Source organism: Pseudophryne corroboree, chromosome 11 (genome assembly GCF_028390025.1).
Source record: "Pseudophryne corroboree isolate aPseCor3 chromosome 11, aPseCor3.hap2, whole genome shotgun sequence".
NCBI classification, from domain to species: domain Eukaryota; kingdom Metazoa; phylum Chordata; class Amphibia; order Anura; family Myobatrachidae; genus Pseudophryne; species Pseudophryne corroboree.
The window spans coordinates 5,053,841-5,070,545 of record NC_086454.1 but is presented as its reverse complement, the minus strand read 5'-3'; the positions used below and the strand labels follow the sequence as shown (position 1 = coordinate 5,070,545).

Genomic DNA, 16,705 nt, shown 5'->3' with positions numbered 1-16,705 from the left:
AGGTGGAGTTTGGCGTTACAAGGTTTCAACTTTTCTATTTCTCACAAAAAGGGACGAGACCATCACAATGCTGACGGGTTATCCAGACGTGAGGAAACAAATGCTAGACTTCGCAGACCTTCGGGCCGAGACAACAGTCAGGACTCCAACATTGGGATCGTGCCTGTCTCCTCGATTTAAGAAGGGGGAGGTATGTGAGGAGACCAGGGAAAGGGATGTCTAGGACTTGCTTTCATGTTAAAAAAGAAAGAGTTAATCCTATGTCCCAAGTTCTGAGTTCTTAAATTGAAGCCCTCAGTCTGCAGAAGTCACACACAGGAAGTATCCCAGAAGCATACAGCAGGGGAGTGTTCCTTTTAGAAAATCCCTCCTCCTTCCCCTCTGAAAAGACTGACAGCATGATCCACCAATCAGAAAAGAGGAGAGAGAAGGAACCAGCAAGGGGGAATTGTGGGGGAAGGAAGTGGCTGGGAGAAGGAGACTGTGTGTGTGTGGAGGTGATGGAGCACAGCTAGAATCACTGGAGGTTGGGGTGTCGTCCCCTCTCAGTGTCATCAGTGACCAGCCACTCTGTGTGCCCTGCTACAGCTGTCATTACTGCCCAGGCCTGGAGGAGATATACAGCAGCTGGTAAGGACTTTGCTGAACTCTGAGTGGACATTATTAGTATAACCCTGCTTGCTGTTCACTGGATTTCTGGGCCTCCCTGAATAAAGATCACCTTGTTTTCATTATAACCGGCTCCACAGTGTGATCCCTGAACCCCAGGATACCCAGGTCACCCGGTATCCTCACACATACCATTAGTGCTTTAGTTACCCAAATGCCACTCAACCCAGGTCTAAGCAGCACTCCTGCCGCTGTATACATGGACTTCAGCATAACCTCTATTTTACGGTCCGAAGGGTCCTTGAGTGTAGTTGCAGCTGGTACTGGTATGGTTAATTTCTTTGTAAGTTTAGACACAGATGAATCCACCAACGGCGGATTCTCCCATGTAGCTGTCATAGACTCTGGAAACGGATAGCTAGACCTAACTCTGTGAGGTACAGAAAACCGTTTATCCGGATTCTTCCTTGTATCTAGTAACATTTTATTAAGAGATTGTGACACAGGAAAACAAACTGGAGTTCTTTGTCGTTCAGTAAAAACGACCTCATCATTTGTCAGAGGCTCCTCAGTTTCTGTAAAATTCAGAGACTGACGCACTGCTCTGATGAGATGAGATTATCAATACCTGGCCTGCCAAAATAGTCACCCTCTGACTGCTGGTCTACTTCGCCCTCCTCACCCATATCTTGTAAAGTGAGGTCTGGCGAAGAATCATCAGACATTAACATAGCAGCCGGTAGCTTATAGGAAAAATTAAACTTATCCCCTTTAGTCAAAGAAAATCTGGACTTTTAGTAAGGCTGAGACCCCTCAGGAAGTTCTAGCGGTCTCACCCTAGATTCAGATCTTGCCGCCTCTCGCTCCTGCCGAGAGGCGGCCAACTCTGATTGCAATCCAGCGAAAACATCTGCTAATATAGCCCATGGCGGGTCCGGGGTTGAAATGGGAATTGAAACCGGAGCAGGAATTGTATTTGTTTCAGAATTTACAACACATACTTTACATGTGGTAAATCCATCAGGTAATACACCCTTACAGACATTGCAGTAAACCTGCTTCTTGGACTTTGCTGGTGTCTTACTCATTATGCCAAAAAAAAAAAACCAATACAAAGACAAAGAACCTGTGCGACTCAGTAAATAGCACTAAGGTGTCTCTATATCTCTGGCCAAATGTGCCAGTAATATGTCTGATCCCAAAATCCCCCTATCACCCCAGCGCCTTCAATGGTGGAGAGATGTATACAGGAAATTCTGAAAAGAAACAGGAAAAACAGGCACATGGTGGTCTCCACTTTACACACACCTCCAGACCCGATAACCATAAAGGAGGAGGAGTTGGACTTTTACTTTCCCAATCTTTTGCATATACTGTTCTACCACAGGTTCCATCACTCACATTTACATCATTTGACGTACATTCCATTAGGGTTTACTCTCCTTTCTCTCTGCGTGTTGCAGCTATCTACCGCCCACCTGGGCATCCAAAACAATTTCTGGAAGATTTTTCTGCCTGGCTCCCTCACTTCCTATCCTCTGACATCTCCACCATTATCATGGGTGATTTCAATATTGCTATTGATTGTCCAAAATCTGCTGCGCATGCCTCCAAACTACTCTCTCTAACCTCCTCTCTTGGCCTCTCCCAATGGACTGACTCCTCTACTCGTCAGGCGGGCCACTGCCTTGATCTAGTATTCACCAGACTATGCTCCATCTCTGAACTCACTAACACTCCTTTCCCCCTCTCAGATCACAACCTTATCACCTGCATGCTCTCCTCTGTTAATTCAAACCCTGTGTTGCGGAAGTTCTCCAATCTTCCTCAAACTCGCAGAAATATTAACACAATTAATCTTCAAGAACTTTCCACTTCACTCCAACAACTGCTTTCACCTATTTCTGCATTCACCTCTCCTGAGATGGCTGTATCACACCTTAATGAGACTCTAGAACTAGCCCTTGATGAAGTGGCTCCAGCTACCCATCACACTCCACGTAGGCCTAGATGTCAACCATGGCACTCCAAATTAACAAGACAACTACAAAAACTCACACGAAAACTTGAACGTCAGTGGCGTAAATCTCGTATTTCAAGTGACTTCCTCACATATAAGACAGTCTACCATTCTTATAAAAATGCCCTGGACACTGCCAAACAAACATATTTCCAAACTCTTATCTCTGCTCAAGCCTCTAACCCCAAACGACTCTTTAATACATTTAAATCACTTCTGAATCCTCCCGCACCTACCCCACCAGCCACTATCAAGGCACAGGATCTTGCTTCCTACTTCAAGGAGAAGATTGCTAAGATCCGAGATGAAATGGTATGCTCTTCGGCAGCCAGTGACCTGCTCCGTTCTTTACCTGAACCCTCTGGCACTCTCTCTTCATTTGATCCCACACATGAAGATGAAGTATCATCACTCTTCTCATCCTGCTTCTCTACTACCTCTCCTCTTGATCCTTTACCCTCACAAATAAGTAAAGCTCTGTCTCTGGTGCTCATCCCAACCTTAACTAACATCTGTAATCTCTCTCTCTCTACTGGTATTTTTCCTTCACTCTTCAATCATGCAGTGATTACTCCTATTTTAAAAAAACAAAATTCTGACCCTAATGCTCTCTCAAACTACCGCCCTATCTCTCAGCTCCCTTGTCTCTCTAAGCTACTTGAGAGACTTGCCTACACTCGACTCACACACTTTCTTAACTCATACACTTTGTTGGACCCACTTCAGTCAGGCTTCCGTTCCCAACATTCCACAGAGACGGCACTGACTAAAGTGGTTAATGATTTGGTCACTACGAAGTCTAAAGGCCACTACTCACTACTTATTCTTCTAGACCTATCTGCTGCATTTGACACTGTAGACCACTCTCTTCTCATACAGACACTACAATCCCTAGGTCTTAAAGACACAGCCCTTTCTTGGTTCCTATCGTACCTATCTAATCGCTCCTTCAGTGTTCGCTTCTCTGAATCTACCTCCTCTTCGCTACCTCTTTCAGTTGGAGTACCGCAAGGCTCAGTCTTGGGTCCTCTGCTTTTCTCTATCTATACCTCATCTCTTGGTAAACTAATCAGCTCTTTTGGTTTTCAGTATCATCTGTACGCAGATGATACTCAAATCTACCTATCCTCCCCTGACTTGTCCCTATCTGTACTGGACCGTGTCACTGAATGCCTTTCTGCTATCTCATCCTGGATGACATCTCGCCACCTCAAACTTAATATTTCAAAGACAGAGTTAATTATATTTCCACCGGCCAATAGTAGGTACCAACCTGATATCTCTATCACTGTTGAAAACTCGACTATCTACCCTACCCCACAAGCTCGCTGCCTAGGTGTCATCCTTGACTCTGATCTGTCCTTTGTTCCCCACATTCAATCTGTCTCAAGATCATGTTACATGCATCTAAAAAACATATCCAAAATACGACCATACCTTACACAAGACACTGCAAAAACTCTAATCCACGCTCTCATTATCTCCCGCATTGATTATTGCAATAGTCTCCTAACTGGTTTTCCCAAAACGAGACTCTCACCACTACAATCCATTCTGAATGCAGCGGCGAGGCTTATCTTCCTCGCTAGACGTTCATCGTCTGCAGATCCACTCTGTCAGTCCCTCCATTGGTTACCTGTACTCTACCGCATTCAATATAAAATACTTTTACTCACACACAAGGCCATTAACCAAACTACACCAACGTACATCACTTCGCTTATCACAAAATATCTCCCAACCCGACCTCTTCGCTCTTCACAAGACCTGCGTCTCTCATCCACACTCAATACTCGCTCCCACTCACGACTGCAGGACTTTCATCGGGCTGCACCCACTCTGTGGAATGCCCTACCACGCACAATAAGACTCTCCTCTAGTCTCCAAACCTTCAAGCGTTCCCTCAAAACTCACCTCTTTAGGCAAGCTTATCACATTCCAGAACCGCCCACATAACTTTCATAAACCTTCCTATCAAATTACATCCACTCTGTACAGTCCACACATATCCTCACATGTCTTTTCATTCTATGCAATAGATAGCACCTTTCCTTGTGTACATATGCCTATTTCCCTATAGATTGTAAGCTTGCGAGCAGGGCCTTCCTACCTCTATGACTGTTATCACCCAGTTTGTTATTGTTATTTCAAATTGTAAAGCGCAACGGAATTTGCTGCGCTATATAAGAAACTGTTAATAAATAAATAAATAAATAATAAAAACAGGAAGCATGGTTTATATATGTCCCCATGCTCACAGAATATCACAAAGTGCAAACATTAATCTATGTAGCAGATTATACTTAAATGCATATATTCCTGTTACTTATTTATACAGCGCTGCTGGCTCTGTGTTAGGTCATACATACTTTCAAAGAAGTGTGCCTCCCCCTCTCCCCCGTGCTCCGTGTACCGCTACTCTGTACACGGAGACCGGCCTTGTGCGCCCTCCGGAAGTGCATCGGAGCAGACGATATGCCGCGTGGAGCGGCCTCCAAAGACCAGCGTGGCTCAGCGCAGCGGAAGAGACATTAACACAGCGGCGCTGGAAGCGGCGGCGGGCGGCTGCGGGCAGCGGCGCGGCACAAATACACACACAGTAATCCCACAAAGCGGGGCGGCAGCATGAGCTGACCGCCCCAAACAACATACCTGGACCCTGTGGTGAGGGCAATGACGGGGCTTCTCTGTAAGCACTGTCAGCCTTTTACTGCAGGTGTCCTGCACGTGGAAGTGAGGGAGCTCTTTTTAGAGAGGTCCGACACCCACAGCTGCAACAGCAGCTTTCACTATCCCAAACCCTCGCCTTCTTGGAAGGGGGAAAGGGATGTTTTCAAAAAATAATCAAAGAAAAAAATCAATAATTGTGGATCCACTTCCCCAAGCCTAGTTGCTCTGTGAGCACCGAAAAAAAACTGAGGTACTGTGGGATATGGAGGGGAGATATAGTCAAAGTTTAACTGTTCAGTGCCTAGTTCCAGTGGAACCGTCCATATCCCAAGAGTACTCCAGTGACCCCTAGTGGATGAAAAAGAAATATAGTATTAATGGCACTATACTGGGAACTACTGAGGAGGAAAGGGATCTAGGAGTCACTATTTCAGGTGACAAAGGATAAATATAGTATTAATGGCACTATACTGGAAACTACTGAGGAGGAAAGGGATCTAGGAGTCACTATCTCAGGTGACATAAAGGATAAATATAGTATTAATGGCACTATACTGGAAACTACTGAGGAGGAAAGGGATATAGCAGTCACTATTTAAGGTGAGATAAATTATAAATATAGTATTAATGGCACTATACTGGGGACTAATGAGGAGGAAAGGGATCTAGGAGTCACTATCTCAGGTGACATAAAGGATAAATATAGTATTAATGGCACTATACTGGAAAATACTGAGGAGGAAAAGGATCTAGGAGTCACTATTTCAGGTGACAGGATAAATATAGTATTAATGGCACTATACTGGAAACTACTGAGGAGGAAAGGGATCTAGGAGTCACTATTTCAGGTGACAAAGGATAAATATGGTATTAATGGCACTATACTGGGAACTACTGAGGAGGAAAGGGATCTAGGAGTCACTATTTCAGGTGACATAAAGGATAAATATAGTATTAATGGCACTATACTGGAAACTACTGAGGAGGAAAGGGATCTAGGAGTCACTATCTCAGGTGACATAAAGGATAAATATAGTATTAATGGCACTATACTGGATACTACTGAGGAGGAAAGGGATCTAGGAGTCACTATCTCAGGTGACAAAGGCTAAATATAGTATTAATGGCACTATACTGGAAACTACTGAGGAGGAAAGGGATCTAGGAGTCACTATCTCAGGTGACATAAAGGATAAATATAGTATTAATGGCACTATACTGGAAACTACTGAGGAGGAAAGGGATCTAGGAGTCACTATTTCAGGTGACATAAAGGATAAATATAGTATTAATGGCACTATACTGGAAACTACTGAGGAGGAAAGGGATCTAGGAGTCACTATTTCAGGTGACAAAGGATAAATATGGTATTAATGGCACTATACTGGGAACTACTGAGGAGGAAAGGGATCTAGGAGTCACTATTTCAGGTGACATAAAGGATAAATATAGTAATAATGGCACTATACTGGATACTACTGAGGAGGAAAGGGATCTAGGAGTCACTATCTCAGGTGACAAAGGATAAATATAGTATTAATGGCACTATACAGGGAGATACTGAGGAGGAAAGGGATCTAGGAGTCACTATTTCAGGTGACAAAGGATAAATATAGTATTAATGGCACTATACTGGGAACTACTGAGGAGGAAAGGGATCTAGGAGTCACTAGCTCAGGTGACATAAAGGATAAATATAGTATTAAAGGCACTATACTGGGAACTACTGAGGAGGAAAGGGATCTAGGAGTCACTATCTCAGGTGACAAAGGCAGGTAAGCAATGTAACACAGCAATGAGGAAGGCTAGTCAGATGCTTGGCTGCATTGGGAGAGGAATCAGCTGTAGAAAGCAGTAATAATGTCACTGTATATGTATAGGTCATTGGTTCGTCCTCATCTGGAATACTGTGTCCAGATCTGGAGGCCATATCTTCAGAAGGATAGTAATACATTAGAGACTCTACAAAGAAGGGCAACTAACATGGTGCATGGCCTACAGATGTGTCCTCTTACAACTTTGCTCTATATTCTACAAGTCGCATTACACAACGCGTGAGTGCCATGTGACTGTTAGGCAGAGTGTCTTTTTGTGCGTTTTTTTTTTCAGTGAAAATGTGTCTTAAACGCAACGTAATGCAATAGGACGCACGCGCAGCTTCTGCTGATTAAAATATGCAGCATGCCTATATACTGTGCGACTGACTGTAGGCATGCTGCATATCATTTTAATCAGCAGAAGCTGCTCGTGCGTCCTAGGGCATTACATTGCGTCTAAGAAGCATTTTCGCGGCAAAAGATGCTCAGAGCTACAGAGTCCTGCCATGGCCTGGCACGACTTCAAGGACTGTTGAGTGTGACTGCAGCAAGGGTATAGGAGGACACAGTTGTACATCACAGAACTTACAAACTGTCAATCATTAATACCCTGCAACTTGATTTGTTTCCCTAATTCTGCCTTCCAAGCAGACTGTGTTTTGTTGATTTATCGTGCACCCTGGGGATACATTTTTTTAAGTAGTATGCCAAGCTGCATTAATAGCTATGCTTGGAAGGGGCAACTTGTTTTATTCAAATTAGCAATTGCAAAAAAAGATAATTCTAGGTATGTACATAACTAGCCTGTTGCATCTGCTTGCATCGCCACCCAGTGGAAAACAGAAGTTACTGCATATATACTGTATGAACCCGAATGTCTGACAGAAAGGTGAGTACAGTGACAGCTGTACAACACACGGTACACACCTAGCGTAGTGTAAACAATGAGAGCGCTAGATTTTGGGGGCAAACATTTGTACAACACAGGTATATTATTACTAGGAAGCCAGCTTGTAATTTCTAATGATGTGCTAGATAAATGACATAAAAGCTGACTGGCAATGTTTCCACTTTCCCTCCAAGACTTGATGCTTCTCCCCCTCAGTATTCATGCCACAGGGAAACAGATTCTTTCTTACATTTTGACTCCTCATCAGTTCTGCCAAAGCTTAGTCATCAATGTATTTATCAAGTGCAGCCAGTAAGTGTAAAGCCGGGTCCACATTGAGACAGTACCGGCCCGATATGTTGTTTCCGGCCGAATCGGAATTACATAACAGGCATATCGTTTAGTGTATATGCCAGATATGCGGGTGCCGTGCTTGCTAGCAACTCTGTCTGCCCAGCCAATCGGGCGATAACACTAACGACATGGTGTATCTTCATTAGATGGTTCTGGTGTATAGCGCAGTAACGATCTATCAGCCACTTGGCCGCCATATCATCCCGGTACACATCATCTCAGTGCGTACCCATCTTAGAGTATATTTTCTGTTCATGTCTCACCTCAACAGCCAGTACGCCAATCGCCAGTGCTCCCGCAACATACACATACGGTTCCAAAGAATTGAGTATTGTTGCGTAACATCCCTAGGAAGAGAGAGAAATATAATTGGTCAGTGGGTGTCCGCGGCTGATCGTGATATGACGGGAGACTATATAGAGGGCACTGGACCGGTGGTGGTCTGCCCACACCTGGGTTATATCAAAAACTACAGCTCCCGTCTTCCCATCTGACGATAGTCAACCAAAGCCCTTAGGTTAAAGATCAGTGTTGGATGTATCAAGGGGATGCAGTTACATTGGCGGCAGTCAGGACACCGACGCTGGAATCCCGGCGCACAGGGCTTATTCCCACACGTGGGTGTCCACACACCCATAGAGTGGGAATAGATCCTGTGCCGATAAATGCGGCAACTCTTTTCACTGCTTGATACATCAGCGTGATAAGTAGTATAATTATATATTGAAGGATCAATTCTTGACTCAATTAGTTGAGGACCCAACTAGAGGTAATAATATCTTGGACCTAGTTATTACTAATAATGTGGACATTATATCAAACACTAAAGTTGGGGAGACTCTGGGTAACAGTGATCACTATATGATCACATTCGACATCAGTTTCAGGAAACATAGCTACAGGGGTTACACCAAAACATTTAACGTTAGAAAAGCCAAATTCAGTATGCTGAGACGGGCACTAAACGACGTTGACTGGGAAGTTTTGTTTCAGGGTAAGGACACAACGGAAATGTAAGAAGCTTTAAAAGGATTGCTTGATAGCAATATTAACAAATTCATTCCCATGAGCAGTAAACGCAGGAGTACTAAACTCAAACCAATGTGGCTCAATAAGGAGGTCAAAGACGCAACGGCTAATAAGAGGCGTGCTTTCAAAACATTTAAGTCTAATGAAGGGGAGGAGTCATTCCGGTATTACAAGGAATGCAATAAAAAAAATGCAAAAAAGTAATAAGAGCAGCTAAAATTGTAAACGAAAAGCAAATCACTATAGCGAGTAAAACCAATCCTAAAAGTTTTACAAATACATAAACAGCAAAAGGTTAAAGGAGGAGAACGCAGGCCCATTAAAAGATGAACTGGGAGCTTTGATAAACTATGACAAATTAAAAGCAGAAATATTGAACAATTTTTTCCCCCTCAGTATTCACCAGGAAAGATCAGACAGTGAGAGTAGTACATAATGACAGTGAAGGTAATGATTCTTGGCTAGATGCTTGTTGAGGAAGTAGTCCTGGAGAGACAAAGCAACATAAAGATTAATAAATCACCAGGCCCAGATGATTTTTCATCCAAGGGTTATTATGGAGCTGAGGGCTCAGCTAGCAAAACCCCTATACTTGATTTTCCATAGTTCAGTTAGATCAGGCATGGTACCAAAGGATTGGCGCATAGCTGAGGTAGTGCCTTTATTTAAAAAATGAATTAAAAATCATCCTGGTAACTATAGACCAGTTAGTTTAACCTCTATAGTGGGTAAATATTAGAAAGCATTTTGAGGGATAGCATAGGGGATCACCTACAGGCTACAAAGTTTATTAGTAAAAGTCAGCATAGGTTTGTAAGGGACAGATCATAACTAACTTAATTAGCTTCTACAAGGAAGTGAGCGAGAAGCTTGACCAGGGAAAAGCAGTGGATGTGGTGTATTTAGATTTTGCAAAAGCCTTCGATACAGTGCCTCACAGGAGACTGATCATCAAATTAAGGGAACTAGGATTAGGATATACTGTTTGTACATGGATCAGTAATTGGCTGGATAACAGTACAATGAGTAGTGGTCAATGTGATGTTCTCCAGCTGGTCACCAGTAGTCAGCGGAATACCACAAGGGTCCTTTCTTCACCTGCTACTGTTCAATATATTTATCAATGATCTAGGAATAGGCCTGGAAAGCACAGTGTAAATCTTTGCAGATGATACTAAACTGTGTAGGGTAATTAATTCAGTAGGCGATGTAGAGTCTCTACAGAATGACTTAGTTAAACTGGAAACTTGGGCGTCTAAATGGGAAATGAGGTTCAATATAGAAAAATGCAAAGTTATACATTTTGGGACAAAAAATACTTGCATCCTACACTCTAGATTGAGAAAATATAGGGGTAACTATGGTGGAAAAAGATTTGGGGGTGATCACCGATAATAGGCTTAATAACAGTATACAAAGTCAAATTGCAGCAAAGAAGGCAACTAAAGTGCTAGCGTGCATAAAACGGGGTATTAAGACCAGGGACGAGGATGTAATCCTGCCGCTGTACAAATCATTGGTACGTCCGCACCTGGAATATTGTGTTCAGTTCTGGGCACCGTATTATAAAAAAAGATATCGGGGAACTAAAGAGTTCAAAGGCGAGCTACTAAACGGATTAAAGGGTTAGAGACACTGGAGTATGAGGAAAGGCTTACTAGGTTACATATGTATACACTAGAAAAGAGGCGTACATATGTAAAGGGTCATAAGGAGTTAGCAGGGGATTTGTTTATTAAAAGAACTCTGTATAGGACGCGTGGGCACTCACTGTGGCTAGAGGAGAGAAAATTCCATACACATCGTAGGAAAGGGTTCTTCACGGTAAGGGCAGTAAAGTTTGGAACTCCCTGCCGGAGAAGGTAATAATGGCGGACACTGTAAATGTATTTAAAAACGTATTGGACAAATTTCTAACTGGAAATTGTATCCAGGGTTATAGCACTTAACATAGTGACATTAATATCTGGGAGTGGTAAGAATCATAGCTGTCAATTGGTACTAAGCCATTACTTCAGCAGGTGCATTATAATATGAACAGCGTAACACAGAATACAGGCTGAACCCGATGGGCATTTTGCCTCTTTTCAACCTCACTACGTAACCCTACAGCAGTATGACGGAGGAACTTATTCGCAGCTGGTCTATGGAAAGCCGTGGGCCCTACGGGGACAGTGCAGCATCCTATCACCAGGTCCCTAGTCACCGCCGGCCTAACCGTGGCGTGTGTAGGTTTTATCCTTACCTGTCTGTTCACCTCCGTTCCCATCATGCACTCGGTGTGGCTGAGCATCTCTCTGTCCCTGCGCAGAACACTCCTCCTGCAGCACGCCTCGGGAACAACACCGTACACATGAGTCTTAAATTGCAAAGTGTCCCCGAAATCTTCCGGACCGTTCACTCCGCAACACTCAAACTGCAAGAGATGGATTAGCAGACGATGGTCTGAGTGGCAGAATCGTGTAGGAATAGGAGCAGTGCTGCCCCCTTGTGGCACACCGTCTGGCCACAGGCAGCGGCAGTCTGGTATATATGTGTACAATAAGATATAATAATCGCCAAACTCACTGTGGTCATAACAGAGTTCCAGGTGGATGTGAAGACGTCCGTACTGTTTCCCTGGTAATGTCGCTTCAGGTCCTTGGTGAAAGCGTCTCTGGTCAGCTATGGGAAATGGGTGAAAGGTCAACCTGCAAGTTACACACCGCGTCGATCTACAGCGCCAGATGATGCAAAACAGACCCAGTCCCCAGAGCAAATGCTTCCCGCTCAGACACAGGGTTCTATGCAGGGCCTAACTTTCATTGCTGGCAGCCATTGGGCGTTACGTGTGGGACACGGCATCCAATAGCACAGGCGGATGACCCAGCAATGGCGGGGAGATGGGGTAAGAGAAGCGCTGGCTGCACCTGCATATTGGTCTTCACCCTACGTGGTTACCCCCTCGCTACGGCTTTTGCGTCTGGTCCTTCTCAGCACACAATATAAGATGGCGTGTGGTTTCCAGTACTTTGTATAATGCTGTGGAAACTATTACCAAGGTATCTCGCCAGGCAGCAGTGCGACACTTACATTCTCCCGGAAGAGGAACGCCAAAATAGCAGCAGACAGCTCCGCCAGGAATATCACCAGGATAAACATGAAGAACTGAAAAGAGAAAACGGGTTTTAGTGACAGTGGGGTGTATTCAATAAGAGTCGGAAACTGCCGTCTTGTCGGAAAGACGGCAGATTCCGACTGGAATAGGTCGGAAGGGGTTCCGACCTATTCAACAGGGGCACATTTTTCCTGACAAGTCGGGAAACCCGACTTGTCGGAATGCTGTCGGAAAGCAGGTGGATTGGCAGAATACCCGCCGATCCACCTACTGCTGTCGGAGACGGGCAAATCCGACAGGTTTTGGGCCCCTTTCCGACAAACTCAACCCGACTTGAAAACAAGTCAGATTGAGCTGAGGAGACGGGGAGCGGTGCAGCGGGCTACGGGGATGAGAGGTACCTTGATGGCCGTCCCCCGGCCAGGCACCTCTCTCCCTGTAGTGTCTCCCCCGCAGCCGGCAGACATCAACCCCGCTGCCAGCTCCGGCTGCCGATCGCCACACTGCTCCCCCCACCGCTGCTGTCAGTACACCCGGCAGCCGCTGACCGCAGTGCAGGACAGGACACAGGGAACGGCCAAATCAGACAGTCGGATTTGCCCGCTCTTTGAATAGTGGTTGTCGGGTCCAGCATGTCGGAATGGACCCGACTCTTATTGAATATACCCCAGGATGTAGCAGTGACGGAGGACGTACAGTATCTGCCGCAGACCTGGAAGGCGCAAAACCCAATATGATTTATTTATTAACAGTTTTGATTAAAGGGGAACCCACCCTCACACGCTGTCCTGTAGTCCGGGGATTCTGTACACTACACGTATATGACAAGCAGTGAGCTCAGGTCTGTAATGTGGGAAGTTTATATCCTCTGGTTATGTGGAGCCTAGCACAGCAGTTAGGTCTCATGCCCTGCGCATACTCCGCTGCAGGCTCTCTGCACAATAGAGAACGCTGGGGTCTATGTACTAAGCATTGGAGAGAGATAAAGTACCAGCCACTTGGCTCCCAAATGTCATTTGTAAAACACAGCCTGTAACATGGCAGGAGCTGATTGACCGGTACTTTATCTCTCTCTGCAAGGCTTAGTACATCTCCACTGTCAGTACCTACAGGGAGATGTGTCAAACCTTCAGGGCGGCTAAAGTGGAGATGTTGCTCATGGCAACCAATCTGATTCTGCTAGCATTTATCTAGCAGAGTCTATTAAATGACAGATAATGGGTTGCTAGGGGCAACGTCCTAACTTTATCTCTCGCCAAAGCTCCCCCTATATTGTTGCACAGCACAATCGTGAGCAGTGTGACTGAGGGATAATGCAATAGTATAAATTGCGCAACACAACACAGCAACTGTGATCTTTGTGCCCCTTATAAAAGGCCACAATAAGATTCTGATTGGTCAGTGTGTCTGTACAATACGACTGAACAGGGCATTAATCTGGCAGGATGTAAATGCAGATCGTTCTGTTACCCCCGCTGGTGTATATGGTAATATGTGGACGCAGCGAGGGTGTAGGCAGCTTCCATTGCGCACAGATCAGATCGCCATGATACAACACAATCGGATGGTTCCATTTTGTCCGGTATTAGAGGTTTACAAGAGCCGTCCCTGAAATGGCTGCAGACAGCTGGGTAAACGCTGCTCGGGGAAGATCACAGCTGTATGACCCCAGGGCACAAGGGATGGTGAAAGAAAACATTTTCTGAATAGTTCCAGTGAACCACAGTTGTGGCCGGGAGAGTAACCGTTTACTGACGGACAAACGTGATGAGCGCTGCTGCCAGAATCTGGAGGTGCGCCGCAGACCCCCGGCCTACATACATGCTCAGCTGTAGAGGAAAGGAGGTACGTACAAACAGCAGAAGGCACTTGTTCTCACGGATGGCTCCGCAGCAGCCCAAGAAGCCGAGGAGAAACAACATGGCACCCAGGGCAAGGACCAGGTAGGCACCCATGAACATCAAGGGATTGGCAGCAATGATCTCCCGGAAACCAGTGGGGTCTACCATCACCCAAATCCCAAGTCCGAGCAGGAAGGTTCCACCGAGCTGGGAAGAAGAAAAGAGTTATGGTAAAACAGACCGGAAATTAGACACATGAGCACCACCAGCCACCAGGAGCAGATGTAAAGCTATTTATTTGGCAGAAGATGACCTTCTAGAGCAGGGCTTCTCATCTCCAGCCCTCAACTACCACCAACAGGTCAAGTTTTCTGCATTACGTTAATTATGCTACCTGCTCCCACAGACAGAAATCCACTAAACCTGGTCCTGTTGGGAAAACTCGAGGGTTGAGGTTGAGAATCACCTTCTAGAGGACTTCTTACCGACCACCACTAGGACCATGTCATTAAAGCACCAGTACAGAGTTTCCCAAACTCCACCATTACAGTCCAGATTGTAAGGATATGTATGCTTAAGCACAGGTGACTTAATTAGTACTTCAGTCAATTTGGTTTAATCATCTAGACCAGTGGTTCTCAAACTCGGTCCTCAGGACCCCACACAGTGCATGTTTTGCAGGTAACCCAGCAAGTGCACAGGTGTATTCATTATTCACTGACACATTTTAAAAGGTCCACAGGTGGAGCTAATTATTTCACTTGTGATTCTGTGAGGAGACCTGCAAAACATGCACTGTGTGGGGTCCTGAGGACCGAGTTTGAGAACCTGTGATCTAGACTTAAGCATGGAGATGCTAAAAACCTGGCCTGTAAAATGTCAGAGTAAGAAACGCTGCACCAGTAGATGGCTTTGCATTTTCTAATGTCACCACTGGGTGGCACTATTCTGGTCTCTATACAAAATAGATCATAGTACTTTAGAACAATGGTTCTCAACCTCGGTCCTCAGGTACCCCCAACAGTTCATGTTTTCCAGGTCACCTAGCAGGTGCACAGGTGTATTCATTACTCACTGACACATTATAAAAGACCCACAGGTGGAGCCAATTATTTCACTTGCAATCCTGTGAGGAGACCTGGAAAACATGAACTGTTGGGGGTACTTGAGGACCGAGTTTGAGAATATTATACAAGTGAGAAAAGGTTACATTGACCTGAGGACATCTGTACGGGGATTAGACATTTCCTCCGTCATTTGTTCTACTTTGTTTATGAGTTTATTTTACCAAGGAGAAACACATAGTCGCGTGTACTCGTCACGTATGTCCTGCATACTAAGCGTGTACTGAGCCGAGCTCGCACCAGACACAGTGGCACACACTAATGAGTACAGGGGCCTGTCCCCTCCGGCCAGCAATGTTGGGGGGTGTTTCTTACACCAATACAGGGGTCTATAGGGAGAAGTGTGTACGGGAAGAGATAACACATCCCTTTAGTGGTGTCATGGTTTCCTGCTGCATATAATAGCCGGATGACAGTCTCCTGCTGCATATAATAGCCGGATGACAGTCTCCTGCTGCATATAATAGCCGGATGAGCGTCTCCTGCTGCATATAATAGCCGGATGACAGTCTCCTGCTGCATATAATAGCCGGATGACAGTCTCCTGCTGCATATAATAGCCGGATGACAGTCTCCTGCTGCATATAATAGCCGGATGAGCATCTCCTGCTGCATATAATAGCCGGATGAGCGTCTACTGCTGCATATAATAGCCGGATGAGCGTCTACTGCTGCATATAATAGCCGGATGACAGTCTCCTGCTGCATATAATAGCCGGATGACAGTCTCCTGCTGCATATAATAGCCGGATGACTATCTCCTGCTGCATATAATAGCCGGATGGCCGCTTCCTGCTGCATATAATAGCCGGAAGACCGTCTCCTGCTGCATATAATAGCCGGATGACCGTCTCCTGATGCATATAATAGCTGGATGACCGTCTCCTGCTGCATACAATATCCGGATGACCGTCTCCTGCTGCATATTATAACTGGATGCCCGTTTCCTGCTGCATATTATAACCGGATGCCCGTTTCCTGCTGCATATTATAGCCGGATGACCGTTTCCTGCTGCATATTATAGCCGGATGACCGTTTCCTGCTGCATATTATAGCCGGATGACCGTTTCCTGCTGCATATTATAGCCGGATGAACGTTTCCTGCTGCATATAATAGCCGGATGAACGTTTCCTGCTGCATATAATAGCCGGATGACGGTGCCGACTTTCACTTACTGCCACTGTTTTGGATCTCTTCAGATCTATGTGGCAGCTGAGGAGGTCCAGGCGGGTTGGGTTGGTGTGACCAGCAGG

The 16,705-nt window shown here is 45.3% G+C and overlaps 1 protein-coding gene across 2 annotated transcripts in view; it reads right to left on the bottom strand.

Moving 5' to 3' along the window:
- TSPAN18 (tetraspanin 18) overlaps positions 1-16,705 on the bottom strand; it is a 218,390-nt gene that overhangs the window by 30,088 nt on the left and 171,597 nt on the right. For both annotated transcript variants that reach the window (XM_063946054.1, XM_063946055.1), the window contains 5 exons: positions 14,339-14,533; positions 12,461-12,535; positions 11,957-12,052; positions 11,634-11,804; positions 8,623-8,706 (listed from right to left, as the gene is read on the bottom strand). In XM_063946054.1, the coding sequence (XP_063802124.1) occupies positions 8,623-8,706; positions 11,634-11,804; positions 11,957-12,052; positions 12,461-12,535; positions 14,339-14,533 (621 nt within the window). The remainder of the gene's footprint in view (positions 1-8,622; positions 8,707-11,633; positions 11,805-11,956; positions 12,053-12,460; positions 12,536-14,338; positions 14,534-16,705) is intronic.